We start from the raw sequence: 18,167 nt of genomic DNA on the forward strand, positions 1-18,167 counted from the left end.
CCATCATCAGCTAAAAATGACATTCCTTTATACCCTTTCATGCTGTCAGGGAATGGGGTCAGATAAGATTTTATTGGTGTCAAACATATTTTTTCTTTTTTTTTTGGAGGACTAAATCTGGGGTACTTTTTATATCAAGGTGCAACTTATAGTCTAAACAAACAAACATATAATAAAGAAGTGTCACAGATGACGGATTTGACATTTAACTACACAGCCAACGGAAAATGAGTTTTTACGGTTTTAGTTTTTATTATATAAATAATTCTTATTAGCTTAGTTTTACAGTACACAGTCTAATTCTTTTACTCTACCCAAGATCTCTGCTGCCAGTCATGCAATAACTCATTATTACTTGAAAATCAGATGGAGGGGTCCATGCATGCCCTCCCATGACCACCACTCCCACAAGTGGAAGGAGGGTTGTGTGGATACATGGTTATGAGGGAGGGTGCACACTCACTGCACGGCCCCCTCCATCCACCAGCTGCCAGTAGGACATCACTGGAAGTTTTCAGTCCTGCTGCATCGGGGTTTAAGTGACCCGCCACGCCTGGTACCGAACCCCAAATTTTAACAGGTTAAATAAAATCTATTATGGCCTTCCCCTCTTGAAGTTTGGGATTAGAGGACAACCCCTTTAAGGCTGAAAGCACCACTGCTCGAAACCCACAGAGATTTACAGTGTTAGCACAGTGGAAGGGATCTAAACAAATCTGATAAGCTTCAAACTAAAAAAAAGACCCAGAGCTCTCGATTCTATGGGCAAAATTTGGTAAGGTGGGAGTTACACACAGCCCATCAAGAGATCTTCTGCAGCCTAGAAAACCCTTTTAAGAGGAAACATCTACAAAACATTTTAACATTACGATTTTGAAACTACTACATTACAGAATTATTAATTTGATTTTATAACAAGGTGTCTGCAACAAATAGAGGTGTATAATTTTAGATCGGATGCCTCACCGCGACCACCAGTCAGTGAATGTGCAAAACTATTGCTTATTGCATGATACTTCAGTCCAGCTGAACCACTAAGAACGGTATATACAGTATATTCCCATTTACAGCAGTTATGTCCATGCTGTCCATTGATGATCAGGAAAACCATCCTCCTCCGGGATGTAGCAGAACACTAAGGACGGAAATCTCACGGTCTGTAATGGATAGCAGCTTCCACGCAGAGGCTTCCCAAGGACTACGGGATCCGAGGAAATAGAGAGCAGGGCTCTGTGTGCTGTATTCAATAGGAAGATTGTTCATCTATCCGGACATCCAAGCCAAAGCTTCACTAACAGAATTGCCCAGCACATAATTCTCTCTTACAGGTCACACAACAGCATATGCAGAAAAATCATTACAGTGCAGCAAGTTATTTGATTAAAAATCTTTTCAAAGTATTAATATTAGATTTTCTTATGCAAACAGCTAAAAAAGGTAACTATATAAATAACCTAATGATCTCACATAAAAATTAATATCTAAAAATTGAAGCGCAATTGGTTTGCGCTGAAAAAAAACTTTTTTTTCCGGAAAAAGTGAGAAAGGGCAACGAAACATCAGTCTGTGACTTTTTTAGAACCAACTGGTACGAAAATATATGGCCGCTCTTGCAACCTGAACCAACATCCAACTAAAAGATAAAAAAAAAAATGTAAATTAGCATTTTTATTTATTTGAGTGGTTGGGGGATAAAATAATAATAGTTACAAAAATTTAAACCAGAACGCTGCATTATACCAAGTCAATTGACCAACAACACCAAGTGTTAAGCCAATGGCTTCCTCAAGGGGCGTATAAGGAACATCAGTATGAATTACCCTGGGTTAAAGGCAATTAAAATATATAGAAGAAAAAACTCATACTATTTGAAGGGAACCTGTTATTAGAAATTGACCTAATAAACCACTACGAGTATGTTGCCAAGCAGCTGAACCACCTGAGCATCTTCCAAAATAATCTGGATCAACTTTGAAAAGTGAGATGTAAATTGGTTGCATGAAGTCAAGGAGGTGGAGTTTTAATGCTGAAGTCAAGCTCTCTCTTCCTCAGAAAGACCCATTCACTGTAATTGATGGTCCTGCTTCCAGAGACATCACTAACCAAATCTCCTGAAGTCTGATGCACAATATCAATCACAGAGGAGGAAGCGTTCACAGCTCCCCACTTTGACTTCAGTGTTGAACTCTTGACTTTATACAACCAATTTACAGCTCATTTCATAATCATTCTCATTTCTGAATGAGGCCACCACACTGGACTATGAACGAAACAAAACTACAAGGTGTTACACTGCCTGAAAATACTAGTAGTGGTTTATTAGATTAATAGCTGATGACAGATTCCCTTTAAAAAAAAACAAAAACTGTCTGGTGGTAAGACATAGTGGAGATAAAGTGGGTAATACACCAACAGTCTGGACCTGCAGCACGCACAGAGCTAGCTTTAGTATACAAGTTTATTTTTAAATTGAAGTTAAAGGGCCTGTACCAAGTTAGGAATTTATTCCAAATCCATGTGATTGGAGAAGGTGATTGTGAGGGTCCTGACTGCTGGGATCCAAAATCTAGGGCCATTTCATAGTAATGAGAATATGAGAGCATTGCAAATAAAGTAAAGTGCTCAGTACTTTCAGCATTGGCGATTTCTGACCTCTCTAATACTAGTGAGAAGGGGACCCCCATTACCGTAATTGAGTCTGTACCTCAATGACCACCTTGTTATATAATATACTTTAAATATGGGACAACTGCCTAACTTGGTACAACCGGTTTAAAGGGACAAGGTCACCAGATTTTACCCCACTAAACTATCAGGCCCCTCAGGTAGGGTATGCTATGTCCTTTCTTCACTCTTATATATAAGATCATGTGTAAAATGAACAGAGAAGAGTCATATTTTGCTTGACATGAGTCAAGCTTACATGCTGCAAGTACAGTAGTGTGCAGCTTCAGACTCCCCTATATTCAGTTCTAAATTACCTAGAAACATTCTTCTGGTGTCATATTAAAAGTTAAGAATTTAATGTTTCAAATTGCATCAGGTTTGTCTTACTGTGAGCTACAGAACCAGAGATATAGGCAGTTGACAGACATCTATAGCCAAGTCTATATATACACACACACACAAGTCTATTTAGACACATCCAAAACACATCACACTGTCAGATACATGGAAGTGCAATGCCTTTTTCACTGATCAATTGCCATAGAAATTATAGACTGCAGTCATCAGTCTTTTTCATGCACATTACAAGCATGTGTAAAAAGCAGTAAAAACTAATCAAAAATGCATGTGAAAAAAAATTAGTCTTACCTTAGTCTGTATTAAACATTTATTGCCAGCAGGGGGTGTGCTTTTATTGACTGTAAAGTGTTCCTTTCCTATTAAGGCATCATTGGTCTTCCCTCCATCATCTGAAGACTTTACATAAAATGCAAAGAGTGAAATTTGAGATTAATTGATATTGTCTAAATAAAAACTGTTGCCTTTGGCAACCACAATTCAATCGTTCAAGTCCACAGAGGGTAAATCAGTTGCTAGCATTAATCTGTGGGACAATTACTTACAGGCAGTCCCTGGGTTACGTACAAGATAGGGTTTGTACTTAAGTCGAATTTGTATGTAAGTCGGATCTAAGATCGTGGTCCCGCTATATCAGTGGCTTGTAAAGCGCTTCTGTGCGCATAAAGAACAAGCCGCTGGTATAATGCGACCGCGATCTTAGTGATGCAAGTGGAGGGGGAGTTGACTAAGGACGCTGTCGCGCGATACCAGCGGCTTGTAAAGCGCTTCCGTGCGCATAAAGAACAAGCCATTGGTATCGTGCGACTGCGTCCTTAGTTACTTTCCCCTGTGCTTGTATCAGTAAGATCGTGGTCCCGTTATATCAGTGGCTTGTAACGTGCGCATAAAGAACAAGCCACTGGTATTGTGCGACTGCGTCCTTAGTTACTTGCCCCTCTGCTTGTACCACTAAGATTGTGGTCCCGTTATATCAGTGGCTTGTAAAGCGCTTCCGTGCGCATAAAGAACAAGCCGCTGGTATAATGAGATCGCGATCTTAGTGATACAAGCGGAGGGGAGGTGACTAAGGACGCAGTCGCATGATACAGTGGCTTGTTCTTTATGCGCACGGAAGTGCTTTACAAGCCGCTGGTATCGCGAAACAGCGTCCTTAGTTACCTCCCCCTCTGCTTGCATCACTAAGGAGGCGGCGGCACGCATTCGGGGCTGAGGACCCCGTTCGTAACTAGGGGTTGTTCGCAACTTGGATCGTTGCAAGTCGGCGACTGCCTGTATTTGCTTTGTTCCTTTACCATACAAAAATAGCAATATCCAACATATAACTAATGAAGAAGACAGAGTTACGTTTTTATCGGGTAATCCAAGCAGCATCATAAGATCTGTGCATCCCTTGGAATTCTGCCACTCAGATCCAGATTTTGTGCCATCACTATTTTGCCAAGTAGAGTCACATTCCAGCCTGGAAAGTAATAGATACCACAAATCAAAATTCTTAAATGAAATCTACCATCAAATTCAGGCATGAGGGCACTTACACTTATATATATATTTAAAAATATTATACATTTACATGCAGGTGTGTGCCCCCTCTGGTAGGATCTGCTTTTTTAACACTTCCTATGCCCTGGTTTTCTTTTTTTTTCTATAAAGGCTTTAAAAATTTTGCAAAAGAGCCCGAGGGGCTGAAGGCTCCATTAAAACAGTAATTGAGCACAGAGCCCTTCAGGGTTATTTGCATAATATAGAAAACTTTAAAAAAAAAACATGGTATAAGAAGCTAGAAGAAGAGCAGATCCTGCTAGAGAGAGCACACACCTGCATGAAAGTGTACTTGGTTTACAATCCCTGGTCCTGATGGTAGATGTCCTTTAAATCCTTAAGTATTCATGTTACCATAATCGGGTCTTTATCAAGTGGGAGATGTTTTCTTCATCAGATGATGTCAGCAGTGCTTCTAGGCTTTTTACTTCTTCCTGTGTACCCCCTACAGCTATGGCTGGAAAGCTCAGCCTGAATATTCGTTCACATTCCTGTCGGTTCTGCAGCAAGATGACAAATAAGGGAAATATTCGTAACATGTGTTTAGTCATATCAACATTTACTTAAGATTACACTGAGGACTGTATTCTATGCAGGTTGTTTTCCCATCTGATCCTGGTGACAGGTCCAGCTGGGTCCAAATGCAGAATCTGCATTAAAGGGGTTGTTCAAGAGCATAAAAAAAACCTTTGGTGGCAGGGAGGGGGCTGGTAAAAAAAAATGAAAAAAAACAAAAACACGTATTCAGCGCTGCAGAGGTAAGTAATTGTTTATATTTTTTAACTAGCCCCCTCCCGGCCAGCAATGGTTTTTTTATGCTCTTGGGGAACCTACCACCACAAATCTACTTAAAGAGGTAGAACGGGTGGTAGGTGCATTTATTGGACGTGAGGATATCCCTTTATAGAGCTAATCCTCGCTATCTTTTTAAAAATCTTTATTGCCCTAATATGTAAATTTTCCAAAGAGGCTACTGGGGCGTGGAGTAGCCGGACATGAGGCTACTCGTCGCGGCTACTCCACGCCCCAGTAGTCTCTTTGTTCCTCCTACCCTGACATCTTCGCCGCACAGCTCCTTGAAGCGACACGCCCTTGTCCGAGAAGTTGGCGTACTGCACATGCGCAGAATGGCCAGGCCGCGGCTGTGTGACCACTACTCTGAAGCCGGAGCTAAAGCGCATGCGCAGAACTTCGGCTACTTGGACGAGGGAGCGCAGCTAGGAGGAGCTGTGTGCTGAAGATGTCAGGGTAGGAGGAACAAAGAGGCTACTGGGGCGTGGAGTAGCCGCAACGTGTAGCCTCAGGTCCGGCTCCACACCCCAGTAGCTTCTTTAGAAAAATTTATATATTAGGGCAATAAAGATTTTTAAAAGATAGTGGGGACGTGAGGATTAGCTCTAAAAAGGGCTACCTCACATCCCATACATCCACCTGCCACCGGTTCTACATGTATAGGTAGATTCGTGGTGGTAGGTCCCCTTTAAGTCCTAAAATCTTCCCTTATGGCAGAAGGGCTTAAGGCCCTCTGAGCTACAGGGCCACAGATGTCTCCATCTGTATTACCTCACAATCATCAAGAAAAAGTTTGTCATGCTTGTGCAGCGCAGCGTAATCTGTGTGCGCTATATAAATAAAGAATTATTATTATAAAAGACATTTGAATGATCAGCAAATGATTTCCCATGTAGAAGTCCTTCAAAATTACATGACTAGGTTTTGGAGCTTTCAAGAAGTGAACCCATAACAAGCAAAAATAAAATTAATAGAAACCTCGAAAACCCTTATTGCGGCCCTGGTTTTTTAGTGGACATACCTCATTTCCAAGATTAAATGCATCCCATTGGGCTTCTCCTTCTGTTTGGTCAGTGTAGTCCCCTCCATCAGGTATGGTAGGAAGGACGACGTTCTCATCCAATGCTTCATTTTCATGAAGAAGTTGTTCAGGCTGTGGCGTAAACTCAGTAAAACTTTCAAAGTCTCCCCATGTACTGGTGACCTCGGGTGACGATTTATCTACATCACAGTCTTTGTGTAGAGCTATGGCTCCTCCGGGCCTGTTCTCTGAGCCAGTAGTAAATTGCACTGGTAACAATGTATCTTCATCTGTGCCGCATTCATTTATAACCCCGCTGCCATCCTTCATTGTCCTTCATGGGGGTTAAGGTAAATATACCAAAATATACCCAAAGCTCTTGTCTCTGGAGTCTCTAGATCTGAAACTGAACAATAGCAGAAAGAGATTACAGTAAGTATGTAAGAGCTGTACAAAGAAAACAGTATCTTGGCAGTCCTGGCATTGCTATGGAAGAATGGCAGTGCCATATGTTGAATAAAGTCCCACTGTATGTTAGTTCTTTGCTAGTTTCACAAATCAGTTTTTCCCACATCTCATCAACAATGCTTTGGACCTGCACATTATCAGTAAAGAAGAGTTATTATAATACACTCTTCCCTGTCAGTGGGTTCAGGACTCCAAGATCCTCAAGACATTTTCTATACACATACACTCACCGGCCACTTTATTAGGTGCACCATGCTAGTAACGGGTTGGACCCCCTTTTGCCTTCAGAACTGCCTCAATTCTTCGTGGCATAGATTTAACAAGGTGCTGGAAGCATTCCTCAGAGATGTTGGTCTATATTGACATGATGGCATCACACAGTTGCCGCAGATTTGTCGGCTGCACATCCATGATGCGAATCTCCCGTTCCACCACATCCCAAAGATGCTCTATTGGATTGAGATCTGGTGACTGTGGAGGCCATTTGAGTACAGTGAACTCATTGTCATGTTCAAGAAACCAGTCTGAGATGATTCCAGCTTTATGACATGGCGCATTATCCTGCTGAAAGTAGCCATCAGATGTTGGGTACATTGTGGTCATAAAGGGATGGACATGGTCAGCAACAATACTCAGGTAGGCTGTGGCATTGCAACGATGCTCAATTGGTACCAAGGGGCCCAAAGAGTGCCAAGAAAATATTCCCACACCATGACACCACCACCACCAGCCTGAACCATTGATACAAGGCAGGATGGATCCATGCTTTCATGTTGTTGACGCCAAATTCTGACCCTACCATCCGAATGTCGCAGCAGAAATCGAGACTCATCAGACCAGGCAACGTTTTTCCAATCTTCTACTGTCCAATTTCCAGAAGAGCTTTTCCTGTTCTTAGCTGAAAGGAGTGGCACCCGGTGTGGTCTTCTGCTGCTGTAGCCCATCTGCCTCAAAGTTCGACATACTGTGCGTTCAGAGATGCTCTTCTGCCTAACTTGGTTGTAACGGGTGGCGATTTGAGTCACTGTTGCCTTTCTATCAGCTCCAACCAGTCTGCCCATTCTCCTCTGACCTCTGGCATTAACAAGGCATTTCCGCCCACAGAACTGCCGCTCACTGGATGTTTTTTTTTTTTTCGGACCATTCTCTGTAAACCCTAGAGATGGTTGTGCGTGAAAATCCCAGTAGATCAGCAGTTTCTGAAATACTCAGACCAGCTCTTCTGGGACCAACAACCATGCCACGTTCAAAGGCACTCAAATCACCTTTCTTCCCCATACTGATGCTCGGTTTGAACTGCAGGAGATTGTCTTGACCATGTCTACATGCCTAAATGCACTGAGTTGCCGCCATGTGATTGGCTGATTAGAAATTAAATGTTAACGAGCAGTTGGACAGGTGTACCTAATAAAGTGGCCGGTGAGTGTATATAAGCAGAACTGGTAAACTACGCCATTCTTAACTGGACTCTGGTTCTGTAACTATATAAAGGCCCAACCTATAGACACTTCCAATTAGGTTCAGAATCAGATGACCCAAAGGGTGCAGTCACACGTTGCAGTTAAAACTGCATCATAATTAGTTTTGAGGTGGTTTTAGGTGCAGTTTTGTCAATTTAACAGGTGAAACACATGAACTGAACGGGTGAATGAGATTTGTGGAGTAGGTTACCCCTTCAAAATTAAATTCACTTATTCAGTTAATGTCTTTCATCTGCTAAATTGACAAAACTGCACCTTAAACCACCTCAAAGCTGATTGCGATGCAATTTTAGCTGCAACGTGTGAACGCACCGAAAAACTTACTATAGAGAAGAACTCTTGGCACCATTATTGTCTTGAATAGTAATCTACATGTGTACAGTGAGATGATACAATAATCATGGACAAGCATGTGTACTGTATGATGGGTACAGAGGATGGGGGGAGGTTTAGGATAACAAGGAAACTCTATTGGAACCATTGAATCTCAGTCCCCTGTGTAGACCCCTCCTTTGTATATTAAAGGGGTTGTTCACTTTCAACATATAATTGACATGGCTTGTTATACAATTTTCCAATATACTTTCTGTATCAATTCCTCACGGTTTCCTAGATCTCTGCTTGCTTTTCTGCTATAGAAAGCTTCCATGTTTACTTCCAGTGGATAGAAATCGGTACATGGTCCTTGTGATGGACAGGCGAGTGCATGAGCCATTGCTGTCATTAGTCTCAAGACCATGGGAAGATTTCTATCCACTGGATATACACATAGAAGCTTGACAGTCAGAGAATGACAGCAAGCAGAGATCTAGAAAACCATATGGAATTGATACAGAAAGTATATTGGAAAATTGTATAACTTATTACTTGAACAATATCAATTGTTTGCTGAAAGTGGATACCCCTTTAGACAAATATCCTTGTATTCCCAATAGTTTAGGGGATTATTTGCAAAGCATTACATCAAGGTTGTTCTAACAAAGGCTACATACAATGTTGTACGTAATGGTCTGTTCAGTTTTGGAAATGTTGCAATATTGCTACAATGGTTGTTTACATTCACATCATTCCTGCGGGCTGAACTGTAATAACACTCATCGCTTTATAATAGTTATTAAACCAGAACTATGTCATACATATCATGCCTCTCTTTAATTATGTAGTTATGGTCCTTTTGAGATTGATGTGTGTGGGACGGATAAAACTGCATATAAGTGATGGACTGTTTTACCCGGATCAGAAAAGGACATTTCAGTTTGTCAAACGTTCCCTATGAACGGTGGCTATAATTGGTAGGGTTCACCTCTTTACCAAATAAAACCCCCAACCTGCCCCTTTATCCAGCAAATGGATATTGGAAAGTACATGTACAGATTGGAAATCTGCCAAAATTCTACAATATTCTTAACCCTGTGGTCATGTAACTATCGCCTCGCCTCTTTGATGACGCACCCATGCTTCTATAACTACACATACACTGCATTATCTCTATATAATGACAGGTGCCCTTTAAAATGTATAATTAGAGCTTAAGCAACTCAATAAAATGTCATGGTGCATATTGTGCATGTGGACATGATATATGTACAAACTATGCAATAAACTGCAGTAATGTGTAGGGTCAGTCTGAAAATACATAATATAGATTTTACCGTAAGCAGAGATTTCCCGAAGCCTGCGCAGTATTACACCAGTCACTGTTAGCAGAAGCTAGAGAATTGCTTGGCAACCTGGGAACGGCTCTATAGCTAAATAGAGAGTCTCCCACCGGGGATCTGTGTGCTATCTAAAACTAGGCTTCCATATCTCATTGTGTCTTTGTGCGGCTGAATGCATTGTTCCTGCAGCCTCAGGCAATCTCTAGTACACTAGCTTTTTGTATCTAATGAACTGAAAATCATAATGGCTTCTTCTTGTGTCTCAAGTAGCCAGAAATTTTCAAGAGTACTCCATTAATAACACGAATCAATGCCAATTATTAATAGGGAAAACTAAAAATGGAAAACCATACACACGTGTCCTATAAGAAGGACCAGAAGTCACCAAAGAGAATACAGGCAGTCCCTGGGTTACGTACAAGATAGGTTCTGCAGGTTTGTTCTTAAGTTGAATTTGTATGTAAATCAGAACTGTATACTTTATATCTGTAGCTCCAGGCAAAAATTTTTGGGTCTCCATAACTACTGGATTTTAAAAATGTTGGGTTTTCATAAGAACCAGAATTAACAATAAATCTTAATTACAGGCTACAATAAACAGCTGTAACAGTTATCAAAGGTGTCTAAGGCTAAAGTACAGTAAATTAGCAAAATCCAGAGGTCAGTTTGTAACTAGAAGTCGTCTCTAAGTCGGGTGTTCTTAAGTAGGGGACCGCCTGTAATATAAAAAGCTGAATAATGCTGCTAGCTCCCCACAAGCCATGTCTAGGGAAATGCACTTGTTCAACCATTGCTCATCCCCCGCGAAAGATGGAGAACGTCACCCTCTTACCATTTCTCCCCATCCTCGTGCAATGTTATAAAGACTTCCAACATAAAAGCTTAGGCCTCATACACAAATCAAAGCCATATTGTTTAATAGAAAAAAAAATCATCATGTGCCATCCCATAGAACAAAACAGGAGAATTTTAAGAAGCAGAGGTTCCTCAAAACATAAATTCTGGTCCATATGGTCTGTAAGTGTATATAGATTTCAAAGATGGACTTTTTGCCTTATATATTCCTAAATAGAAGATTAGTTCCTGCTTAGAATCAGCTACGTGGGCAGACACTAGCTGAGCAGACACTTTCTAATTCTTCTGTGCTATGAGATGCTGTGTGACGACAATGTGCTTCGATTAGGATGGTACAAGGTTTAGCTACACTTTCTTTTAGCTTCTAAAGATTCTACCAACATCTGACACATTAAAAAAGGGTTAAGACAGATAAGAGTCATAAGATGGATATAAGACACAATGGCAAACTCCAGCTCTGCTATCTCACCTAATCGACAAAATACACAGCCATCACTGCTATGCCCCCTCAGATCATGAGCTTATCTTGTCTGTAGAGCTGGTGTCTCCTCTGCATGCTGCTGCTGGACATGAAGCACATTTTGACTGTAATACTCTTTGCCTCCTGCTCCTATCCCGCAGTACAAGAGAAGCTATTCATGGCAGAGGGATCTTCCCCACTATAGTAAGGAGTTCATGGACATATCCAAGGACAACCAAAATATAAACACCAGGACTGATAGAGACAGGTTGGAATTAGGTCTGTGAAATGCTGTATTTTTTATATGATTGAATTTGAGAATGTGTTATTTTGTTTTCCTGTGTATATTTAAGAACACACAGGATGGACTGGGCCAATTTACAGTAACAGCATATTGAATACTTTTAATACTCATATGATCTGTAAATTATTTTGCCATTGGAACGTCTACTGTGGAATCGAAATTCAGTAGTGAACCCAAACAACACAGGGCATATAAATGGAAATGGTTCTTGCTGGACAGCCCCTTAAGTGTGCGGAAATAACTAACATTTAGGGTAGTTGCACACATAACGTATTACATGGGGATTTGCCATGCACCATTTCCACACTGTAAATTTGAGCGTATCACAATGGCATTGTAGTGTATAGGATTTATGATCCTCTGCAAATAAGTGACAGGTCACTTATTTCTACAGATCATGGTGCAGAAATCAACCTTTGCCATGCAAAAGTTAAGATACACCTCTGACCATATAAAAAAAAAAAAAAAAAAAAACCAAAACACTGCTGAATTATATGCATCATAAACTAGTCGATTTCACCTTGTTTCTGAGGCTTACGGAAAGACTGAGGGATTACTGCTCGGGTAAATCCTGCAGCCATTCTGCATTGAGTACAGATGTCCTTAGGCCATGTTCACACACTTCTTTTTAATTTCATAACACAATTCAAACGCAGCGTGTGAACAAAGCCTTATTCTCTCCATTGGCAGAACATATGTCTTGAAAACAAGGTCTGTATTCCCCTACCTATTTCCTGGAGTGCAATAGGTGAGAAATGTGGTGGTAGAACGTAGAGTTTGCTGCAGATTTACAATGTCTGTGACCTGATCTCACACCTAACAGCATGGCTCACAAGTTTCTATAGCTGCAGAAACCACAACAAGCTCTGTATTTGCAGAGCGGAAATGTTGTGCTTAGGTATAAATTTAGATTTACGACGCTCCTGACTTATCAAGTATGGAAGTTTTTCTTTTGATTTATTTTATCAATTGTGCCAAATTCTGTGGAATATATGTAATATTATTGTCTACATTTTTTTGGATGCGGAGTTTCCAGGCAATGTTTATTGACAAAGTAAAACACAAGATTGTCACAGAACTAATTTGTTTCCTCCAATTTTATGGTAACCACTTCAAAACCTGTACAAAATTGCAGTGTAGAGACCTAGCCTGTGACCAAAGCCACAATTATTACTGCATACTGTAAGAGTGTTTACACAGTGTCTTTTGATTTATGATCATATATTACTTGTTATTATGGGTGGAGCATTTGGATTGCATCTGAAAACGTAAATTAAAATGCACCATGTGAACCTGGCCTAAGGGTTGACATGTTCAGTTTTTCAGATGCAGTTTTTCATGTCCAAAACCAGATTGGAGTGAAAAAATGGGAGGAACTTTTCGCAATGATATGCTTTCACCCTTTATCGACACCTGCTTTTGGCTTTAAAAACTGCATCTGAAAACTGAAAATGTGACCATCCTTTAAGGGATCAATGTGGCCAGTCCGTAAATCCTGGACCATGTGGCCAGATTTAAGACACAGACTACAGCGGTAATGACAGGTCTCTATTTGTTATAGTGAAATATGATGTCAGGAGTCCCTGCTTCCCCATATGCTGACACTCTAATCATTATTACAGCAGGGAAAAAGGGATTCAATACGTCACTTCCGTCGTCAGCACTGAGGTGGGTCCCTGTAATCCAACCACAAATCGTCCTGGATTGACAGACTGATCACGGACAGTTTTAGCTCTTAGGCAGGGCCGATTCTAGCATATTTGCTGCCTGAGGCGAATATTAAAATGCTGCCCCCCCCCCACGCTCCCTGTTAAGTAAATGCTGAAAACTTTACTAACAATTAACAACCCTACAGGCAGCTCCCTGACACTGTGTGACTGACTACAGGATCTGAGAGACATTAGTGGCATCTAGTACCTTATAGATGACAATCTCTTCCATCAGGAGGACTTTATTCCAGGTTCTCCAATCCATGACGTATCACTGCTGAATTCACGGGCAGATATCTTCAGCTCCGTGCAGCATCTCCACCCGGCGCCCCTAAAAATACCACAGTCACTTACAGTATGAAGTCTCCTGGAAAACAACACTGCGCTCCTAAATAATATATACCCCTCACAACACAACTGACCGCACGCTACCCCACATATAACACATCCCTTCATTATATAGGGATAAAATCTATATACATATAATATACTGTATCCCATATACAGCCCCTGCAGCTAAGTAATATACTGTACCCGATATACAGCCCCCCCCAGCATAGTAATATACTGTATCCCATATACATCCCCCCAGCTTAGTAATATACTGTATCCCATATACATCCCCCCAGCTTAGTGATATAGTGATATATAATATATACAGCACCCCCCAGTATAAAATGATTCTGGCCCCAAATAATATCTATAGCATCCCCCCAGTATAAAATAATTATAGCCCCAAATAATATATATAGCATCCCCCCCAGTATAAAATAATTATAGCCCCAAATAATATATATAGCATCCCCCCCAGTATAAAATAATTATAGCCCCAAATAATATCTATAGCACCCCCCCCAGTTTAAAATAATTATAGCCCCAAATAATATCTATAGCATCCCCCCCAGTATAAAATAATTATAGCTCCAAATCCCCAAATAAAATATACAGAACCCCCACCCCCACCCCTAGTATAAAATAATTCTGGCCCCATATAATATCTATAGCATCCCCCTAGTATTAAACAATCATAGCCCCAAATAATATATATATATAGCATTCCCCCCAGTATAAAATAATTACAGTATAGCCCCAAATAATATATATATATAGCATTCCCCCCAGTATAAAATAATTACAGTATAGCCCCAAATAATATAAATATATATTGCAAAATAGCATTCCATGATCCCCCCCCCCCAGTTTAAAATAATTCTGGCCCCATATGATATATATAGACCCCCGCAGTATTAATTATTAGCCACAATTAATTAAATACATGAAAAATAATAAAAATCATACTCACCTGCAGGCAGCTGCTCCCTCGGCGCGGCTCCGGTGTTCACGCGGCTCTCCTGTGAGACGCGGCTCCGCACAGTGACACAGGCGCCGCGCCATGACGTCATGGCGCCTGTGTCACTGCTTAGAACGGAGCGACGCAGCTTCCGGAAAGGCGCTGCGTCGCTCCGCATATAAATCGCGCCTGTGTCTTAAAGAGACAGGCGCGATTTATTTAGCTGGTGGGCGATTCGGGCGTTAATGGACGCCCGAATCGCCCACTTTAGAGCGGCGAATTTCGCCGCCCTGTACAGGGACCCGCATTCTGCCGCCTGAAGCGAGATTTTCATCTCGCCTCATGGCAGATGCGGCCCTGCTCTTAGGCCACTTTCAGACCACCATATACGGCGGCCATATGCCATTTGTACGAGTGGGCACATGTGTCACCATACTGTGCCACACCTAGCAAAAAGATAGAGGGTCCTCCATCTTTATCCGTACAGACAGCCTGGCAGCACGTCTCCATCTGAAGCATACGTAGCATATGTTTGTGTGACAGATTCCTGAGGGCGCGTTCACACGTTCCACTAGCATCGCGTTCATAACACGACGCTAGCGCACAGGGGGTGGGGCTTGGGGCGGTCGCATATGCGTTTCCAGAGAAACGCTTGCGATTGGGTTATAAATTGCATGCGTTTCCTGGGAAACGCAAATGCGATCGTCCCAAGCCCAGCCCCATGTGCGCTAGCGTCGTGTTATGAACGCGATGCTAGCGGAACATGTGAACGCGCCCTTAGAGTGCGCTCACAAGCACAGCGCTAGCACAATGCGGGCGTGCCTTGGGACAAACAATCACATGCATTTAGCTGAAACTCTAATGAGGTTGGGCCAAGGCCCCCTGCGCTCGGAAACGCTGTGTGTGACCGCACCCTAAGGGTGGTGTCACACGTGGCGTTTTGAGACTCAGTCCAATGGCTCCAACTGTGATCACATGCCGAGGTAACATTGTGTTTCCAATGCGCTTGCTAAATGCGATGGATACGCAAAGTTTCCTCAACATGTGATCAGAGGCGAAGCCCAAAACACACAATGCGAACGAGGCCTCAACATTTCCTTTATATAAATGCAATATAATCAGGTCAAGCATTTCCCCAAAGTTTGTGAACGCAGTTTTCGGGCAGATTAACTTTTGGAATGCAAATGTTCAACTCCAACCACAACTGCAAGTAAATTTGTTTTGAACCTTGTCTACTATGCAGTGGTGTAACTAGGAGTAGCAGGGCCCCATAGCAGGCTTCTGATTGGGCCCCGCTTCCTACTTAAAAATTATACATATTTGTATACTCACACATGCAAGTTACAATCACACATTTATACACATAGATACATTTATACATATAGAGCACATACCCACACATATAGTGACATATACAAACACACTGAATATATACACACAGTATACACAGACACCATACACCGTAAACACATACAGCATTTACACATCACAGATGCAGCATATATACATCATGTTATACACATATTATGATGTACAATGTGCAGCATAATATGGATATAATAATTCACATCCTCCACTCAAAGTATCAGGTTGGATGGCGGGGCCCCCTGACACTGTGGGCCCCATAGCAGTTGCTATGGCTGCTACCACTGTAGTTACGCCCCTGCTACTATGGTCACAAATAATTCCAACACTTGTGTCACCAGCCTAATGTCACTTTTATGATCATGTGATAGTGAAGTGCTGAATGGGAATAGATAATTACTAATCCAGCAATCGCTTTATGTTATCCATACCCCCCTCATATCCTTATAAGAAACAGAAAACATATAAGAGAGATTTAGTCTCCTACAGTGACCGGTGACATATAACAGGAGGATTCTGTAATAGGACAAACTCTGATAATAAAGACAGTGGTTATGATGTAGTAGATTCTAATAAAGAAGAATACAACCTCGTAGAGAAGATCTAGGAGGATTACCCGAGACAGAGTTCAGTCATCTTCTGTGACTGTTTTCCCTGTAATTTTAGGTGGTCATCTTACAAATACATTGGACTATAGCAGATTAATATTAGGAAATGATCTGTACAACACAAGCACCGATCCACCAAGGGCAGCCCCTTTAAGAATCCTATAGTGAGCGCAGGATTAAGGAGCTGATTGTTTTGTACGTAATTAGTTAACGCTTCTTGACAACAAAGATTTTTAGCACCGTTCCTTGGTGATGTTAGACTATGTAATAATAGCCACAACAGTAACTATAAGGGGAAGCTGAAATCTCTTACCACAGCGAGTATCTGAGCCCGGCAGCGCCTGGACACAACATACAGAGCTGAGACTGGGACGACTTCCTTGTGGCTGCCTGGAGCCCCAGCTGCAGGTCATAGAGGAGTGACGGTGACGCAGGTGGAGTCTCTATGACCCTGCTCTCAGGGTGGTTTGCACATGAAGCAATGTAGGTTAATGACTACACACCCAGAGCCTCTTCTCCATTGTGTCTTCTCGCTCAGCCTGTTTTTTAACCCACGATAATCTGAAAAGGAAACGTGATCTTGTGTAAAAGATAAAAAGAAAGAAATCCCAAAAAACTTGTGAAGTCACTTAAACCTATAGATAACAAAGCAAACTGAAAATGACTGTCATTCCTGCAGCATGATGGGCACGGATCAAATATTAGAATATACTGTACAGCGTCAGAGACATTAGATTCTGTTCACATTATTTTTACAGGTTTGTCACATTGTTGTATTTAACTTTGTATATCAAGAAATTATTTTTAATTATTTTATTTTCCTCGCTACCACTTCTGGTCCCCAGCACCAGGATCTGTATACAGAGCAGTGAGGTGTGTCTGTATACAGTCATAAGGGTGATGCCACACATGGTGTTATGAACCCGTTTTTGGTCCGTTTTTAAGCAGTCCGTTAAAATACCCAGGCGTTTTTTGAAAACACATCCGTTTTTGCCAGGTTTTACTAATTATCTTAATTGAAACTGGTCAAAAACGGACACGTTTTCAAAAAACCCATGCATTTTTTAACGCATAAGTTTTTGGACGGACTGCTTAAAAATGGATCAAAAACGGGTTCAAAACGCCATTTGTGGCAGCACCCTTATTGGTCCAACTATTAACTTGACAGGATGTTACTGAGGCCGTGTTCACATGATGCGTTGCGCTTTTTATTGCATTTTTGATGCATTCCAAAGGCTGGTGCCACACGCACCGCTTTGTCTGGGTTTGAAAATGCAAACGCAGACAAAGCCGCGCCTACTGGGGCGGGCCACGGCCTGATAGCATCGGCGTTTCTATGGAAACGCCTGCTATCGGGAATAAGCCGCCGGTGTTTTGCGTTAATTTAATGCAAAACACCGGCGGCTTGTTCCCAATCACAGGCGTTTCCATAGAAAAGCGCGGCTTTGTCTGCGTTCGCGTTTTCAAACGCAGACAAAGCGGTGCGTTTGGTTTCTGCCGTTTCGTTACAATGAGCCAGTGGCAGGCCTCAGCCCTATAGCATATGCGTTTCAAGTGAAACTCATGCGATTTGAAACCACCACCCTGTG

At 41.7% G+C, this 18,167-nt stretch overlaps 1 protein-coding gene across 2 annotated transcripts; it reads right to left on the bottom strand.

Moving 5' to 3' along the window:
• Positions 1-35: 35 nt before the first annotated feature.
• Positions 36-17,087, bottom strand: CLBA1 (clathrin binding box of aftiphilin containing 1). Of its 2 annotated transcripts, none has more exons than XM_072115882.1 (6): positions 16,892-17,087; positions 6,380-6,785; positions 4,921-5,066; positions 4,372-4,486; positions 3,316-3,423; positions 36-1,633 (listed from the first exon to the last, which is right to left on the bottom strand). In XM_072115882.1, the coding sequence occupies exons 2-6, from the start codon at positions 6,707-6,709 to the stop codon at positions 1,475-1,477; spliced, it is 858 nt and encodes a 285-aa protein (XP_071971983.1). In that variant the 5' UTR covers positions 6,710-6,785; positions 16,892-17,087; the 3' UTR covers positions 36-1,474. The 2 variants fall into 2 exon arrangements, with proteins under 2 accessions (XP_071971983.1, XP_071971984.1); XM_072115883.1 differs by lacking the exon at positions 16,892-17,087 and adding an exon at positions 13,523-13,541.
• Between the last annotated feature and the right edge of the window lie 1,080 nt (positions 17,088-18,167).

The sequence above is a fragment of the Engystomops pustulosus genome, chromosome 7 (genome assembly GCF_040894005.1).
Source record: "Engystomops pustulosus chromosome 7, aEngPut4.maternal, whole genome shotgun sequence".
NCBI classification, from domain to species: Eukaryota; Metazoa; Chordata; class Amphibia; order Anura; family Leptodactylidae; genus Engystomops; species Engystomops pustulosus.